We start from the raw sequence: 17836 nt of genomic DNA, 5'->3' as shown, positions 1-17836 counted from the left end.
GTTAATGTAGTCTTGATATGTTTAGTCGTCTTTGACTTTTGGCTTTTGGGACAAATATATTTGGAATTTCGCGTGTCATGTTTTTCTAATAATAATTCCTTTTTATTTATTTTTTTTTTAACATTTTCTAGCTATACCTGTATGACCTCCAGTGAAATGGGTAGTCATGTAATGTAAACAATATCGCTTCTTTCTCTTTTTCATTATTTAAAATAGGGTGACCGGCTTGAGTAGCATTACTCTTAAAGCTGTTATTATTTTGTTGCCCTTTATTTTAAAAGATTGTGTTGAAATTTTTCAAAGGCCTTTTCCCATGGTGCCACTTTAAGTTGGCTAATTTTTAATATATACCGACTTGCTGCTCAAGCCTTTGGAAGAACTGACATAAGCCAATAAGTACATTGGTGTACGTAACGCTAACATCAATTCTTGCTAAAACTTTTTTCCAATTTTTAGTAAACATTTCGAATCAGTTGTACGCAAGGTCACTCCTTTTGGTACCTCATCACTTAGTAAGAGTGTATTGTTGAACGTTGATGCACTATAAACAGTACAAACAACAATGAAACCAAGCACGAGCTCGTTACGCGCGGGCCATACTAGCATGGTGAGCAGTTATCGAGTTTGCGAGGAAAACACAAATAACATATAGAAACATTTATAAAAAAACAAAAACTAAGTACGGTGTAAATATGTTAAAACTGTAGTTTTTATACCTTTGCAGATTGTATTATAATTTAAGTCAGAAGTTTGCAACGCTGTGAAAGATACATTTTCGACTCTATAAAGTATATATATTCTTGATCAGCATCACTAGGAGAGTTGATCTAGCCTTGCCCGGCTGTCCGTCCGTATCTACGCCAACTAGTCTATCAGTTTTAAGCTATCTAAATGAAACTTTCCCAAAAGTTGTCTTTCTATAGCAGGTAGTACATAAGTCGGAACGAGCCGGATCGGACGACTTTAGCATATATCTCCCATAGGAACAATTGGAAAATAAAATGAAAAAAAAATTATAAGCTTGCTGTTTTTAAATTTCTTTGTAGTTCTTCGACATTTAGTAATGGCTAAATGTTTTAGAATTACGGTTTAAATTTCATCAAAATCGGACAAATATAACATTAAGCTCTTATGGGAACAATAAGAATATTAAAAAAAAAAAACATTTTTAAAAATGTATCTATTATGTTTTGTAATTTTTTTTAAATTCTTTTTGAACTCTTAATAATTTGACAGTTTAGAATAACGCTTTTAATTAAATTAAAATCGGAAAACGATATCATATAGCTGCCATAGGAACTATCGAATAATTGAGCTGCAAATCATCATATCATCAATGTTTTTAAATATATTCGTAAGTAAATCATAGTTTTAATGTTTTCAAGAAATTAAATTTGTTTGCAAGAGCTGCAAGGGTATATGTACTTCGGCTTGCCGAAGTTTGCTTCACTTCTTGCTTAGACAGCGATAGAGGTTGAACTGCAAATTTGATTATATAGATTATATATCGATATTGATATAGAAGGGTGTATGCAGGCCAAAATTTGAGGTACATCTTGGCTACATAAGAGGATGGTAGTTGCGGGTTGGTCCAAAAGGCACATTCAAAGATAAGCGGTTTACCAATTCTATGGAGATAATATCATCTTTAACAAGATTGTGCATAAGAATAGTTCCAAGCATGATTCTACGAATTACAAAAGTAGATAAATTAAGCAATAATAATCTACTAGAGTAAAAAGGCAACCTTACGTTTTGATCCCAGTTCAAACCACGAAGGGCGCAAAGAAGAAATTTTTTTTTTACGATTAATGAGTACTTGATATTGGGGACTCCAAACGGGAGCACAATATTAGGACGGAAATGGGAAGTAACTAAACTAAACTATTATTAAATTGTATACGGATCATCAAATTCTTTTGACTATCGCTTAATTAATCCAAGAGCACTAATAGCCTTTTTAGCAGTAGACTTTATGTGACAGTCGAATTTTAATTTTGTGTCAAGAAGAACTCCTAAATCGTTGACCAAATATATACGGTCCAGTGACATATTATAAATAGAAAAGCTAATAAATGAAGGCGTTCCCCTATAAAAAGTCATTAAATTAAGGCAATTCAAATTTAAGAGGTTAGATTGACACCATTTCTGAAAACAATCAACATCCGATTGTAAACCGAAACCCGATTGCACAGACAAAGTTTTACAACATCAGCATACATTAATACTCGAGAATGTGTTATGACAGAAGTAAGATCATTGATGAATAAATTAAATAGCAATGGGCCCAAATGACTACCCTGAGGCACTCCAGATGTTAAGTTAATCATCATACATTTATACTCAAGAATGTGTTATGACAGAAGGAAGATCATTGGTGAATAAAGTAATTAGCAATGTGCCCGAATGGCACTCCAGATGTTAAGTTAATCATATTGGAAACTGCGTTTTTAAAAATAACCCTCTGAGTTCTTCCATTCAAATGACTTGAAATTCAAGTTTAAATAAAAGAAGAGAATCGTTAACAGAATTAAAAGCCTTACTAAAATATCTATGTATAACATCGGTCTGCATTTTATTATTAAATCCCTTGACTATAATAGTTGTCAATTTAAGTGGGTTCTTGGTAGTAGACCTTCGCTTAACAAAACCATGTTGATAAGGTGATATTAACGAGAAACACAAATGTTGCAAATGAGAAGTAATAATGCGCCCAAATGCTTCAGGTATTGCAGACAATTTAGAAATATCTTTATAATTGTGAGTATCAGACTTTCCTCCCTTTTAATGGAGTGGAACAATAAAAGAATATTTCCAGATAGTTGAAAAAACTGATGCTAAGCTAGACAATAGAAACAGTTTAAGAATCGGCTTACAAACAGTTGGATATCAAAACTTAAGCACGCATCCAGGAAGACCGTCCGGCTCTGGAGAGTATGTTAACGTTGTGGTTTCGAAACCCCTTTGAAGATAATTTTCTGTTATTACCGGGGAAAAACTAAAATTTTTCCTGTTTAAATTGTATTTTTCAATGTTATAAAACTGCTGAAAATTTGGTTTTACACCGGTTTAAATACCTAGAATAGCAGTGACTGTAAAGAACATTCAAGTCCGATCGAGCAACCACATATTTTGAAAATCAGTTTTCTTGCCCGTCCTATAGTCCTTTTTTTTGTACTTTGCTTTTATTTATTAAAACTTTTCTTGGTTTGGAGACTAACAATAAGTTTACGAATCTTAACATTAAAATTTATCTAATAGTATACTAAGGCTGCATTCTGGTTGCGCGTCCCTCAAGTCGGTCGCTGGGTGGATAAGACATTGTGACGGAGACGTGATTGGTTGCTTAACCTTGTTAGACCTCTCGCGAAGTGGTTAGGGTGCAAAGATAGCTTGGTAAAGAACTTTTCCTTCTGTTCTGTCACGATGTATGTTTTCGTTGCGAACGTACCACGGTGCCCCGGAGATTGTTCTCAAGATCTTCGACTGAGCTCGCTGGACTATGTCAATATTGCTATTGCTGGCATACCCCCATATCTGGGAGCCGTACATCCATATAGGTTTTAGTACCGAGTTTTATAGCATTACTTTATATTCAAGGCAAAGGGGAGACCGAGCGTTGATTATTATTATTATTAATATCGGGGTGTCAGTGTACCGCGACCTATAAGATCTATTGTACCCCCATTCAGAGCCTACAGCTCAGATATCAACCCACTTCCTCGAATAAAGTCGAGGAGCTTTAGTGGGTTGATTCTTACTAGGAGCTCAGGTGTAAGAGTTCTGGTTCCTAAGATTTTACATCTTATGCTTGCTAACGCCGGACAGTCTGCAATGATGTGTCTAGAGGTTTCGTCCTCTATGTCGCAGAATCTGCAAGTTCCACTGCTGGTTATTCCCATCTTACCTAGGTGACTTTTCAGTCTACAGTGCCCGGTTAGTAATCCGGTAACGATCCTAAGTGAGTTTTTCCCCAGTTGAATAAGTTCCTTGAACCTCTTCTTGTTATAGTTATTTATTTGAGTTTTGGCTTGCCTTAGACCTGGGGTATTTCTCCAGTGTTCTTGTCTCATGGCGCCTTCCGCTTTCCTAAGGTATTCTTTTATAGTGTGCCTCCCTATGCCACAGTAGGGCTCTGGGCCTACCAGGGGCTGTTCGGCTCCTAGTTTTGCCATTTTGTCGGCAAGTTCATTTCCGGATATATCCTTATGTCCCGGAATCCATCTGAGGGCCAGCCTGTTTCGGCTGCCCAGTATATTTAGCTTACTCTTCACCTCTAGGACTAGCTTTGAGGTGATTTTGTTGCTATGTAAAGCAGTAATTGCTGCTCGGCTGTCCGAAAGGATCGATATGTCCTTTTCCTTGTATCCACGCTGTATGTTGAGCTCTGCACAACGTCCAATGGCACATACCTCAGCCTGGAATATGCTGGTGTATTGGCCAAGGGATTCGTGGTATTTTATGCGAGGCCCTACCACTCCAAGGCCCGTGCCTTGTTGTGTCAGGGATCCATCTGTGTACCATGCAATGGTGTGTTTAGCCATCGGATGCACTTCAGACAGTGTGGTCCAATCTTTCTTATTGCCTAGGTGTGCTGTGAAGTTCTGCTCGAAGATTAGTTCGGCTGTCATTTCATCCCTAGGGTGGAGTATTAGGGGCACCTCACCTAACAAATTAGTCGCATCCCTGCTATTTAGAATGCAACCACTACCTGTGCCCTCAGTGCTTATTCTCAGGAGTGTAGCTTTGCGTTGGATATCAATCACATAGTGGAGTGGTGTTAGCTCCATCAAAACTTCTAAGGCAGCTGTAGGACAGGTTCTCATTGCCCCTGTCATGCATACGCAGGCAAGTCTTTGTAGTTTTCCTAGCTGGTTTTGCATGCTGATGAGCTTAGCTCGTTTGCCCCATGCAAGTGCTCCGTACGTGAGGATTGGTCTCACGATCATTAAGTATAGCCATCGTATTATCTGAGGCCCGGTTCCCCAGGATTTCCCAGCAATTTTCCGACAGGTATAGAGTGCTCTGTAACACTTTTCCAATGTCTTTTGGACATGGGAAGCGAAAGTCAGTTTACTATCTAACGTGATTCCTAGATATTTAACCTCTCGGCTAGTTTCTATAGGAGTTCCTAGCAGTGAGATTTGTCTCATTCTCTGTAGTTTGTACTTCCTTGTGAAAGGAACGATGACTGTTTTAGCAGGATTTAAGTTGAGTCCAACCTCCCTGCACCAGTCTAGCGTTGTCCTTAGTCCGAGTTGGACGATGTCGCAGAGTGTCGCTTCAAATTTGCCTCTGGCGATTATCACGATGTCATCGGCGTATCCCTGACATTGAATTTCTTTTCCAGCAAGTTTGCTGAGAAGGTCATCTACTAGCAGACTCCATAGCAGAGGGGACAGTACTCCTCCTTGCGGGCAGCCTTTGCTGGTAGCAATTGTCACTCTTTCCGAACCCAGTGTACATGTTGCTTGCCTGGATTCAAGTAGGTTGCCAATCCATTTGCTCGTAGTAGTGTCTATGTTCCTTCTGGACAGGGCAGCTCGAACTGCATCATGTGATGTGTTGTCGAAGGCTCCCTCTATGTCTAGAAAGGCACAGATAGCTATTTCTTTGCTGTCAATTGCCCCTTCTAGGGTGCGACATAGTTGATAAAGTGCAGTGTCTGTTGAACGGCCTGCTCTATATGCATGCTGTGTGTTTTGCAGCGGACAGTCTCTGAGAGCTGTACTTCTGATGTTGTAGTCTACCAGTTTTTCCAGCGTTTTAAGACAAAACGAAGTTAAGCTGATAGGTCTGAAGGACTTTGGGCTGGTGATGTCTTTCTTCCCGATCTTGGGGATGAAGACCACCCTAGCGCTGCACCATGCACTTGGGATATACCCAAGGGCTAGGCTGCTCACCATTAGTCTTCTTAGGCGGGTTAGGAGTAGTTCCTGCCCCTACTGTAAGAAAGCTGGAGAGATCATGTCTAATCCCGGTGATTTAAATGGTTGGAAGGTTCCAATAGCCCATTTGCGTTTCTCGGGCGTAACTATAGATTTGGCTGTTGCCCAGTCACTGGCTACTGTCCTAGGGGTTCTATGTTGATCACGCCTTGCGTTTCCCATAGTGGGAGTATTCCCCGGGAAATGCGTGTCAAATAGCAATTCCAATTTCTCCCGATCCGTGGAGGTGAAGGTGTTATTCCCTTTCCTCAGGGCTAAATTACTATCCGCTGCACTTTTAGCCATTGCTTTTTGCAGTCTCGCGCCCTCGTTGACGTTACTTATTGCCTCACAGAAGTTCCTATAGTTTTTCCGTTTGGCCTTCCTGATCTCTTTGTTGTAGAGCGTCAGGCTTTGCCTGTATAGTTCCCAGTTTCTATCAGTTTTTGGTTTGTTGAAAAGCTTCCGAGTGGTTACTCGTAGTCGTTCGAGACTAGCATTCCACCATGGTGCGTCTGTTTCCCGCCTCTGTCTACCTAGAGGACAACTGTCTTCAAAGGCATTTACTATTTTGTGGCCCAGGTTGTCTACCGCTCTGTCTAATTCCAAGGGATGTCTAGGGTATCCTGACGGTTCGTTGGAAAGATTGAGCTCTAGAGTTGACCTGAATTTGTCCCAGTTTGTTTTTCTGGGGTTTCTTTTAGGGTTACATCTTTTTGTTTTGAAGGCTACTTCAAACAAAATTGTCCTGTGGTCTGACATTGATTCTTCTGGTGACACATGCCAGTTCTTAATGTGGTGTTTAAAAGAATTGGTTACTAGAGTTATGTCTAGCACCTCTTCTCGTACCCTAGTAACAAATGTCGGCCTGGCGCCGACATTACAGATCTCTAGGTTATTGTTTAAAATAAATTCTAGTAATTGCTCACCTCTGTTGTTGACATCAGTGCTACCCCAGATCACGTGATGTGCGTTGGCATCACATCCTATGATGAGGGGGATCTTGTTCGTCCGGCAGTGGTCTACTAGCCCGGGTATTCCTGGCGGTGGACAGGCCTCCTCCCCGGCAAAGTAGGCGGAGGCCACTGCTTGTTTCGGTGCAGCTTCTGTGCCGTTGATGGTTACGGCGACGCAGTCTCTGCTCATGAACTCTGAAAAGATACTATAATTGATATCTTTCCTTATAACGATGCATGATCTGGGAGGTGATCCTCCTGGATCGCATATTACCTTAGTGTCCTTCGTGTACAGGCCTTTTATGCCATGGTGCCACCATGGCTCCTGTACAAGGGCTAGCCCGAGGTGTTGGGAGGTAAACATCCTCGCCAAGACAGCAGATGCTGCTTTGGCCCGATGGATGTTTACCTGGGCTAGCCGAGTGCTGCATGTTGCAGCCATCACTCCGAGGTTTGATGCTCCGTGAGGTCTGGTGAAGAGAGAGAGCAAGTCTCTCCACCACCGGCTATCACGGTAACCTCGGCTTCTTCGCAGCTTTCGTCCAGGAGGAGCTCCTGGGCCAGCTCCTGGGATGACATAGGGTGTCCATCCCCTTGGTCGTCCCCAATGTCCATGCTGGTGATGGATTGTTCATCCTGTTCACCACTCTGTGACTTCGGCTCCACATTCGGTTGTTCGAGGGTATCCTCGACAGCCTTGCATGTGCCGTCATTGGGCGTCTCTTCCGGAGCTCTCTTGGTCTTTTTCAGACCGCTCACGGTGACGTGGCCAAACCGGAAGTTGAGTTTGTGGTCACGCTCCACTTATCTCATCCCTTCCGGTCTGGTCCATCCCTACGACCAAGAGTGCACCAGCTCCGTCGTTCTTCCTGGAGATGACCTTCCAGGCGTCCGTCTCGACCCGGTTTTGGAAACCAATGAAGGCCAATATTTCCTCATTGGTCCGGTCGGAGCTCCTCGGGCAGAACAACGTGGCGTTGTATGCTGCCGGGATGTCTGCTCCCGTGCGGGTTTCTAGGGGTACTCCCTTCCACGTCCGCAGCAGAGGTACGGCAGTCTTGAGCCACTCAGCTGAGCCTTCATCCAGGCAGTCGATAATCAGGTAACCCACCCTGAAGTGGATTCCCCTGAACACGACGGGACCGCTCCACGCTGACGTGAGCATCTCGTCCATGACCGACTCCTGGAGCCCGGATAGTTCCTCTGCGGTCAGGCTGGCCGCCGGGAAACCCTCCGGGAGTATAGCCACCCTGATGAGGGTGGCTTTCTTGGCAGCCTCCGCGTAAGTCGGACGGGGTCCGATGACCGGCGGTGCCGAGCTAGAGGGTCTTCCTCCAGCGGTTGTCGGCTTCTGGTTTTGATGGGGCTGGGAAGGTATCTTCCTGGCCCGCACTTTTGCCTTTTCTGCCGCTGCTGCTGATGTGCTAGGCCCCTCTTGCTCAGGGACCCGTTAAGAAGGTCTCACTAGCCCCTGGGCCGTGCCTAGACCTTTTGGGGGTGTCCGTTGGTGGTGTGCGGCTGGTGTTCAGCCGTTTACCAACCGGTGCTGTCCCCAATGCCGGCTGCTCCCTCGGCTCCTTTGCCTTCTTCAAGGCCTCCTCCCGTGTCATGCCCTGCATGAGGTAGCTCAGTTACCACTTTACCTTTGACCCTGGCAGGCCACGCCTGTTGGGGTCGTCCAGTCCTCCGGGCTGTCCCAGGGCTGGAAGAGCGTCCTGCTTCTTCAGCTGCCTGATAGAGGTTGGCCTATCAGATGCGAGAGGTGGGCGTGCTGGCAGGGTAGCTCCTGCTGGCACCCCACGCTCCCTGGCTGGGAATGTCTGGGCTGCTGGTGTAGTCCTAGGCGGGTGCGCTGCCGCCTGGGGTCTGTCGCCTTCGAGGGATCTTTCCTCAAAGTGTCTTGCGACACCGGTTGCAGGGATATTCTGCGGGATTTTTATTGCTTTGTTTCTTTTCATGGGGTCCCACGAGCTGCGGAGAAGTATGTGGTCCGTCCGGGCAGAGATCCGCTGTACCCGGGTAAGGCGTACTTAGGACAGACGGTCGCCACTTGCCTGAACCCTCCGTTTGCGACTGGGCTATTTGTTAACTCGGGCCCCCAGCCAGGCTGACTATCGGCACGGGTCGAATGACACCTTAGTCCGGCACCGAGGTGAGATGTGGGGGGATAGGATGGAGGTAGGTAGTTGTGAGGGAGGGGGTGTGTAAGGCTACGGTGTTAAGACGGCCAAACAAGCGTCTTGTCGGTATACCTCCATCGGTATACCCGCTGTTTGTCCGGGGTTGCTTATTTGCTTACGCTTATTCAAAACTAACCTTCCCAGAAGGTCGTTCGCTATCCGCAACCTGCGACCCGCCTGGTGGCCTCAGCTAAGCCTCCCTTCGAACCATCCCACTAGTTCTTGAGGACCAAGGACCGAGCGTTGATAAGCCTATGAGTGCTGCTGGCTTTCAGCTGGTTGTGTGTTCTTTTGACTTCAATTTGCCGGCGTCAGCTGAGTCTTCTGTCGCGGTGTACTCCTAGATACGTCACTTCGCTTGCTTGCGGGAGTAAAATGTTGTTTAGCGTGAGCGGCGGGCTGTTTTGACTGTTCAGGGTGAACGTAACGTGATTGCATTTTTGTTCGTTCACTTTAGCTCGCCAATCTGATAGCCATTTTTCAGCATCGACAAATGAAGAGCTAGCTGCGAAATTGCTTGCATCGGGCATTTTGAGCGGCTGAGAATAGCTGTATCTTTAGCAAACGTAGATGTTGTTAATCGTGTAATAATATTAATAATAATGTTGGCCCAAGCACGCTACATTGAGGAACTCCAGCTCCAAAAGTGCTTTAGTCCTTTTTGTAAATATTTTTTTTATACTTTTAAGTCTCTAAAGCTTTTGTGTAAAACACGGAGTGCTGTTATTTCTGGGAGGAAGACTGTAAGAATAATTAAATTTCCAGAGCAATGTAATTATATTATATTAGTTTTCAGTTCAGTTGTATTCGGAAATCAAGTTTATTTAAGTCACATTTACTGAAGCATTTTGTTTTAGTTTGAGAAACTATTTGGGAATAGCTATCAGAGCAGGGCAGGGAAATTGTCAATTCCATTGTGGGATGGTGTCGGTCCTCTGGGACAACTAGAGGCTCAATTCTAGATACAACAACCTCAGACGGGTCCAAAACAAATAGAAGATCTAATTGCCTACTTAAAGATTTACGGAAAAATCTAGTTTGTTGTAAAGATAGTTCTAAAAGTCCATCAACAAAGTCATGATCTGGTAGAATAAAATTTTCCAAAACAATCAAATGTCAGAAAGAAGAGATAGAACAAATTTAAAACCAAGCAAATGATGCTCAAAAACTAAAATGTCAGACCCAGGGGGAATATAAGAACAGGTTACAAAAATAGATATTGCATGTAAGGAAACTTTTACACTAACAAATTCTATTTCATTGGATTAAAATTGGGGGCTGATTATGATTTCTTTGTCTTTTAGGAAGAAATTTTATTATTATTAGTTCATCGTCAGGCCAAAAACTTGTATTATTTAGAATGTTAAAAGCTACTGGAGGAACAGATATTTTAAAAGAGGAAGCGTAGGAAAATTTTAATTGTTCAACTTTAATGTTTGGATGTATTTTTCTTGAATAAACTCCATAGAATCATCAGATTATGTTTCGGGGGTAATTCGAGAAACAAATAGTTTTTTTCCTATGGGGATCAACAGAAAGTTTCTTTTTACCGCCAATAACACCATGAACACTTTGAACATTTTTACTCTGACTTTCTGATGAAGGGAGTACTTCAGAGCAAGCAGTACCATTGGGAACAGCTGTCTGTAAAGCTTTTGATCCACCGCACAGTGGTCGGTTCCATAGGCCATAAATAAAAAAATCAAAGTCAAAATTTTAATTTATAATGTAATTGGTCTAGCTGTTTGAATTTATTCATCTTTTTTTTTTGCTCTATCTGTCCTCTTCAAGAATAGCACCGAAAGAAAGAGCATGATATTCATTGGTTATTTCACCGAAATTTGCCGAACGGCTTGCAATTATACAAAAAGGTAACCTAACCTCAATTAAAAAAAAATAAACGTGCTTCTGCTGTTTGTTGTAGTTTGTTGCCGTTGGTTGGTTTGTATTGTCGTTTGTTGATATTTTTGTGTTATGTTTTGTGTTTATTATCTTTTTTTTTAAATAAAAGCTTATTATTTCCTTAGGAGTGCCAATTTTCACGTTTTCGTTCTGTTCTGTGTCGTATCAATGAAACCTGTATGATATAGTTGTCCGATATCAATAGTTAAAGTTAATGTTAAAGTTATTTTTTTTTCCTTTTTTTCCCAATTTTTCCTATGAAAGCTATAGGATATAGTGGTACGATCTTGCCAATTCTTGTCCTATATATTTATATCATTTTTCTAGAATTTTGGTACAAGTTTCAAAGCGATAGCCCCTCTAGAAGTATTCATGGCCGCGGCTCCCATACAAGACCGACCACTGTGCACCGGGCTGCTCTACAATTTCTCCAGTGACAGGGGCTGATGAGCTATGTGCCGGTAAAGAGTCATTACAAATATTTAGAATTGGAATTGGGGCAGATTTCTTTTCTGAAACTGAATTTAAAGAAGCGCCCGTTCTAATGGGCTCACTGTTCACATACCGCGTTGAACCCTTCAGTGAGTTGTTTTATCACTTCAAAAATATTCTTAAAACCGTCACGAGTCTGCTTCATAAGTTTCTCAAGTTTCGTTTCTCTGCAGGCCCAGACCGCAGGTCAATGTAGTCTTTAACTCTGCCAACAAATCCCGTACATTTTGCATGCATAATTGTACCGCAAATGACACAGGTAACAGACATAATCATTAAATATTTGGACTTCGACTTTTGTGTCAAGCTAACCGATTGTGTTTATTTCTGAGCCCCCGTATTTATTCCAAAATTGTATACAAATTTTCTTTCATTTTGTATTTTCTCGGTTTTCTGAACTTTGCAACATAGCTTTCGCCGGCTTGCCTATTCTTTTGGCAAGCCGGCTGCTACGCTTAACCCTTATTTTTATTTTATTTTTGTTCTAATTACTCGTGCAATGTCAGATGCTGATAACATATCCGGCAGAGATGTCTTTACATTGTGTGAGTGAGCATTTGGAGTTTGCCAAGGACCAAATCATCAGACCACCGGTCATAAAAACGAAATTGTCAAAAAAGTCGTCTAGGATTGTACTAGTAAGAATGCTGCTGATAAAGGGCGTCTGAACCAGGTTAATAACCTCAGGAAAAGAGGAAATCTGGACGTAAGCAGTGGAAGTATGAATAAAACTTTGCTAGCAATCAAAAACGTCCTCAAGTAGCCGCCTCTGCTAAGATTTCTCAACAGTCTCCTTTAAAAGAAGGAGAGTCTACTTACTCAGAGAAGGACAATAGCTTTGCTATTCTGTCTGATGATGACGATGATACAATGACTATTGATCCAATCACCATGCATGAGCTTGGCCATGGTTTATCCGAGCCTGTCCAACTTTACTTTTCTGTGGTATTACCAAGCAATGCCTCTTCTCAGGCTTAAACTAAAAAACGTGATCTCCGTCACCCTCTTTTTCTGTAGAGGGGTGTCACTGATTTTCGAAAATTAATTGCTTTTCTTTTATCTGTTGAATTACTGTGGATGACGGAAGTGTATACCGTGTGGTCCAGAAGTTGTTTAAGGACCTTTCAATTTAAAGATGAAAGGGCCTTTCGAGTCGTCATCTAGGGTCTCCATGCTTCTGAAATTTATTGATTAGTTAAGGAAGCAGCTAGCGAATGCTGGGTTGGCTCAAGCGGCTGCAATTGAAAAACTGTTGGTACGCTTTGATCAAATGATGTCGATTATGACGACAACGTTGCAAATGCTGCAGAGCGTGATATTTGAGCACGCCACCCCGCTGTGGTTGACGCATTGCGATGACTAATGATGGGCTAACTATCTCTGGAGGTTGAGCATCTTCTCCAGGAACGCAGCATTGACATTCTACATATTTCGGAGGCACATTTTACCATCCGTCCTTTTTTACGGAATCCACCTTGATTATCCTCCTTCGACTATCACCTGAGCACCACAATATCAGAGCCTCATTTGCAAACAGTTGTGATAAATTTGTTCACTGAGTTTGGCAGAATTTCTTTCGGTGCTGCCCACTGTCCTGAATATCTGCGCCTGATTGGCTCTGTGGGTAATCGCTTCCTTATTGGAGGGTGTTGGAATGCCCATCACAAATTCTGTGTGTGCAGGCGTTCGTGCACTCGGGGAAGCACTCTAATTCTGGCCACTGACGGACCTACTCATTTTCTATGGATTAATAACCATGGATTCTATGGATTGCGGTGTAAAGAGGCATCTGGTGTAGCCACCTTGCTATCTCCTCCACCATCTTGGTCTGCTTCGAAGCCAGAAATTGCTGCCTTGGCCAAAAAAAGCCATGCAGTCCACAGCGTCTGGATGAGGAAGAGGCATACCATCGACAGCGCAACGTGGAAGGCTGCTGTGTCAGAACTTAAAAAAGTCCTCCGTTTGGCCAAGTCTGAATTCTTTATGGACAAGCTGAATTCCATTGACCCTAACCAGAATTACGGGATTGCGCTGTGGAAATGCACCCGCAACCTAAAAAGACAGCCGCTTCAGATATTCTCACTTAAATGAAACGATGATTCTGAGATCTGAAGTATTTGCAGATGATTTGAAAAATCGCTTCACTCCATTTGACTTTGCAACAAGCCAAGAAGTTCAAACTACTATCTCTTGATTAGGGCTCTCTTCTGGCCCTCCTGTCGATGTGCGTCCAGTAGCCGAGGGTGAGGTTCGTGATCATATTAGACGACCTAGCATGGACGCGATTGAAGGAAAGGTAGCAAAGACTCTGCCTAGCTCAGTCATTTCGCAGTTCTGCCAACTCTTTGATGCCTCCCTAGACCTTGGTCATTTTCCAGCCCCTTGGAAACGTGCTCTAGTCACAATGGTACCAAAAAAAGGAAACGATCCCCAGATTCCTATTGGCCGATTAGTCTCCTATCCACTTTTACCAAGATTTATGAGCGGATAATGCTTGTTAGGCTCTAAGCTATAGCTGCGTTTGACGAAGCACTTAAATAAAGCACTAAGTTGCGACTCTTCAAGGCCATTGGGGAATAACTTCCTGGGGCACAGCCTGTTTTCATCTCTTAAAAGGGTACAAACGCGCTCAGGAGGATACTGGATCGCTTCCTGGATCACACGAACCGTCTGGCTAGACGTCTTGCTACACCATTGGGTCGACGACGTCTTCGCAGACGGCACCCGGCGGATTTGTGGATTATTGGCCGTGATAGACACGGGCACCTCTTGTAACAGTACAAGAATATTGACAAGCTTTTTGCCCGCCCTGCACTTAATACACGAATATTTGGGATCTTTTAACACTCCTAAGCATACACGAAAACAGGGACCATCCTTGTGTGGCGTGTAAAATAAATAATTGACAAAAAAAATTAAATATTTGGTTTATTCACAGAAAGTAAAGAAGCGATAATGTAATTTATTACCTCAGTCAATTTCACACTGGGATCAAATGAAAACACAAAAATTATGATCACAAAAACACAAAAGTTAAAGAAACGCGTGTTAATCCAAAAGCGGGAGAGCGCGAGCTAAAATCTTTTCTATCGACTGAACGTGGCTTGTGAAACACTTAGAATACTGAACGTACACATTTAGATAAGGCGCAAAAAGTAGAGCGGGAGGAAGATAGAGTAAAATTTTACAGAGATTTACTCGTGCAATGTTACAAAAACACTATGAGCTCAGGGATTAGACAAGTTAAAATAAAATTATTAAAACTCTAATAGAGTACAACAACTAAATGAATACAGATTTAAAAGAAAAGACTACTTCCAAACACACACAATGAAGTCAAGCTAAGCTTGGTTAAAAGAAAAACATCTGAAAATAATCAAAACTTGACAAAATCACAGAGCACAAGGTAAGCACAACCGATCATAAGCGACGAACTTGGAATGGAATCACTCTGGGATATCAATGTGTGTAGCGCAGTTTCGGTTGATTTGCCTTTTCAGTAGGCGTGTTCAGCATTTAAAAAGAGGTTTGGGTTAACTGTTATTCTAATTATTAGCCTTTCTAGGGTTTTTATTAGGAACGAGGAGGGACTTATCGGTCTAAAGCCTTTTGGAGAGGCTTTTGACGGCTTCCCAGCCCTGGCTATGAAGATGCGTTTTCTTTCTAGGTATGTGTTGAAGTAATAAGCAATTATAGAAGATTGTCTTTAACCAAGGCAGGATGATGTGGAGGGTCTTTTGCAGCTGTTTTGGGAAAAAAGGACTTAGATATTTATACCCTTTTATAATTTCAGTCAGAAGTTTGCAACGCAGTGAAGGAGACATTTCCGACCCTATAAAGTATATATATTCTTGATCAGTATCACTAGGCGAGTCGATCTAGCCATGTCCGTCTGTCAGTCTGTCCGTCTGTCCGTCCGTTTCTACGCAAACTAGTCTCTCAGCTTTAAAGCTATCTGAATGAAACTTTCCCAAAAGTTGTCTTTCTATTGCAGGTAGTATATAAGTCGGAACGAGCCGGATCGGACGACTATAGCATATAGCTTCCATAGGAACAATCGAAAAAAAAAAAAAAAATTATAACTTTGCTGTTTTTAAATTTTTTTTTAGTTCTTCGACATATGGTAATGGTTAAATAATTCAGAATTACGGTTAAAATTTCTTCAAAATCGGACGACTATATCATATAGCTCCCATAGGAACAATCGGAAAAAAATACAAAAAAATTATAACTGTGCTGTTTTTTATTTTTTTTTTTTAGTTTTTCGACATATAGTAATGGTTAAATATTTCCGAATTACGTTTTAAATTTCATCAAAATCGGACAACTATATCATATAGCTCCCATAGGAACAATCGGTAAAAAAAAATACAAAAAAAATATAGCTTTGCTGTTTTTTAATTTTTTTTTTTTTAGTTCTTCGACATATAATAATGGTTAAATATTTAAGAATTACGGTTTAAATTACAACAAAATCGGACGACTATATCATAAAGCTCCCATAGAAATAATAAAAATATATAAAATAACTAGCTAATAATTGAGCTGCAAATCGCAAAAAGTAGAGCGGGAGGAAGATAGAGTAAAATTTTACAGAGATTTACTCGTGCAATGTTACAAAAACACTATGAGCTCAGGGATTAGACAAGTTAAAATAAAATTATTAAAACTCTAATAGAGTACAACAACTAAATGAATACAGATTTAAAAGAAAAGACTACTTCCAAACACACACAATGAAGTCAAGCTAAGCTTGGTTAAAAGAAAAACATCTGAAAATAATCAAAACTTGACAAAATCACAGAGCACAAGGTAAGCACAACCGATCATAAGCGACGAACTTGGAATGGAATCACTCTGGGATATCAATGTGTGTAGCGCAGTTTCGGTTGATTTGCCTTTTCAGTAGGCGTGTTCAGCATTTAAAAAGAGGTTTGGGTTAACTGTTATTCTAATTATTAGCCTTTCTAGGGTTTTTATTAGGAACGAGGAGGGACTTATCGGTCTAAAGCCTTTTGGAGAGGCTTTTGACGGCTTCCCAGCCCTGGCTATGAAGATGCGTTTTCTTTCTAGGTATGTGTTGAAGTAATAAGCAATTATAGAAGATTGTCTTTAACCAAGGCAGGATGATGTGGAGGGTCTTTTGCAGCTGTTTTGGGAAAAAAGGACTTAGATATTTATACCCTTTTATAATTTCAGTCAGAAGTTTGCAACGCAGTGAAGGAGACATTTCCGACCCTATAAAGTATATATATTCTTGATCAGTATCACTAGGCGAGTCGATCTAGCCATGTCCGTCTGTCAGTCTGTCCGTCTGTCCGTCCGTTTCTACGCAAACTAGTCTCTCAGCTTTAAAGCTATCTGAATGAAACTTTCCCAAAAGTTGTCTTTCTATTGCAGGTAGTATATAAGTCGGAACGAGCCGGATCGGACGACTATAGCATATAGCTTCCATAGGAACAATCGAAAAAAAAAAAAAAAATTATAACTTTGCTGTTTTTAAATTTTTTTTTAGTTCTTCGACATATGGTAATGGTTAAATAATTCAGAATTACGGTTAAAATTTCTTCAAAATCGGACGACTATATCATATAGCTCCCATAGGAACAATCGGAAAAAAATACAAAAAAATTATAACTGTGCTGTTTTTTATTTTTTTTTTAGTTTTTCGACATATAGTAATGGTTAAATATTTCCGAATTACGTTTTAAATTTCATCAAAATCGGACAACTATATCATATAGCTCCCATAGGAACAATCGGTAAAAAAAAATACAAAAAAATATAGCTTTGCTGTTTTTTAATTTTTTTTTTTTAGTTCTTCGACATATAATAATGGTTAAATATTTAAGAATTACGGTTTAAATTACAACGAAATCGGACGACTATATCATAAAGCTCCCATAGAAATAATAAAAATATATAAAATAACTAGCTAATAATTGAGCTGCAAATCATCATAGCTTCAATGTTTTTAAACATATACGCAAGTAAATCAAAATTTTTATGTTTTCAAAAATATTTAATTCTTGCAAGGGTATATGAACTTCGGCTGGTCGAAGTTTGCTTCCTTTCTTGTTTTAAGATAGATTACTCGTCGAAGGGGTCCGAGCTATGAAGGCGTGTTGCCTCCATAAAGTTAAAAGAAAATTAAGTGTCTAGTAGCAGCTCTGGTGTTTCTTGGCTGGTTTCTTTCCAGCTGTCTAACAGATTTTTGAGGTATCCGAAGGTGAGGGATTTAGATAGAATCTTCCTCAGCCGAGCTGCCTCGGTGGTAGGCTCTATGCTACTAAAAAAGATTGCTGTTTCCGTTTGGCCTGTCTTATTTCTTTTTCTATAGCTGCGTTTGACGAAGCACTTAAATAAAGCACTAAGTTGC

General features: G+C 41.2%; 2 protein-coding genes across 2 annotated transcripts in view; one reads left to right on the top strand and one right to left on the bottom strand.

Moving 5' to 3' along the window:
• LOC128256356 (uncharacterized) overlaps positions 1–4980 on the bottom strand; it is a 170145-nt gene extending 165165 nt beyond the window's left edge. The window contains exon 1 of the mRNA XM_052986654.1: positions 3614–4980. Within this exon, the coding sequence (XP_052842614.1) occupies positions 3696–4949 (1254 nt within the window). The 5' untranslated portion in view covers positions 4950–4980 and the 3' untranslated portion in view covers positions 3614–3695. The remainder of the gene's footprint in view (positions 1–3613) is intronic.
• LOC128256357 (sarcoplasmic calcium-binding protein, alpha chain) overlaps positions 1–17836 on the top strand; it is a 236863-nt gene that overhangs the window by 47993 nt on the left and 171034 nt on the right. The window lies entirely within an intron of this gene.

Source organism: Drosophila gunungcola (assembly GCF_025200985.1).
Source record: "Drosophila gunungcola strain Sukarami chromosome 2R unlocalized genomic scaffold, Dgunungcola_SK_2 000015F, whole genome shotgun sequence".
In the NCBI taxonomy this organism is placed as follows: domain Eukaryota; kingdom Metazoa; phylum Arthropoda; class Insecta; order Diptera; family Drosophilidae; genus Drosophila; species Drosophila gunungcola.
Note: the sequence above shows the minus strand (reverse complement) of the source record. Positions and strands in the feature narration are given on the sequence as shown.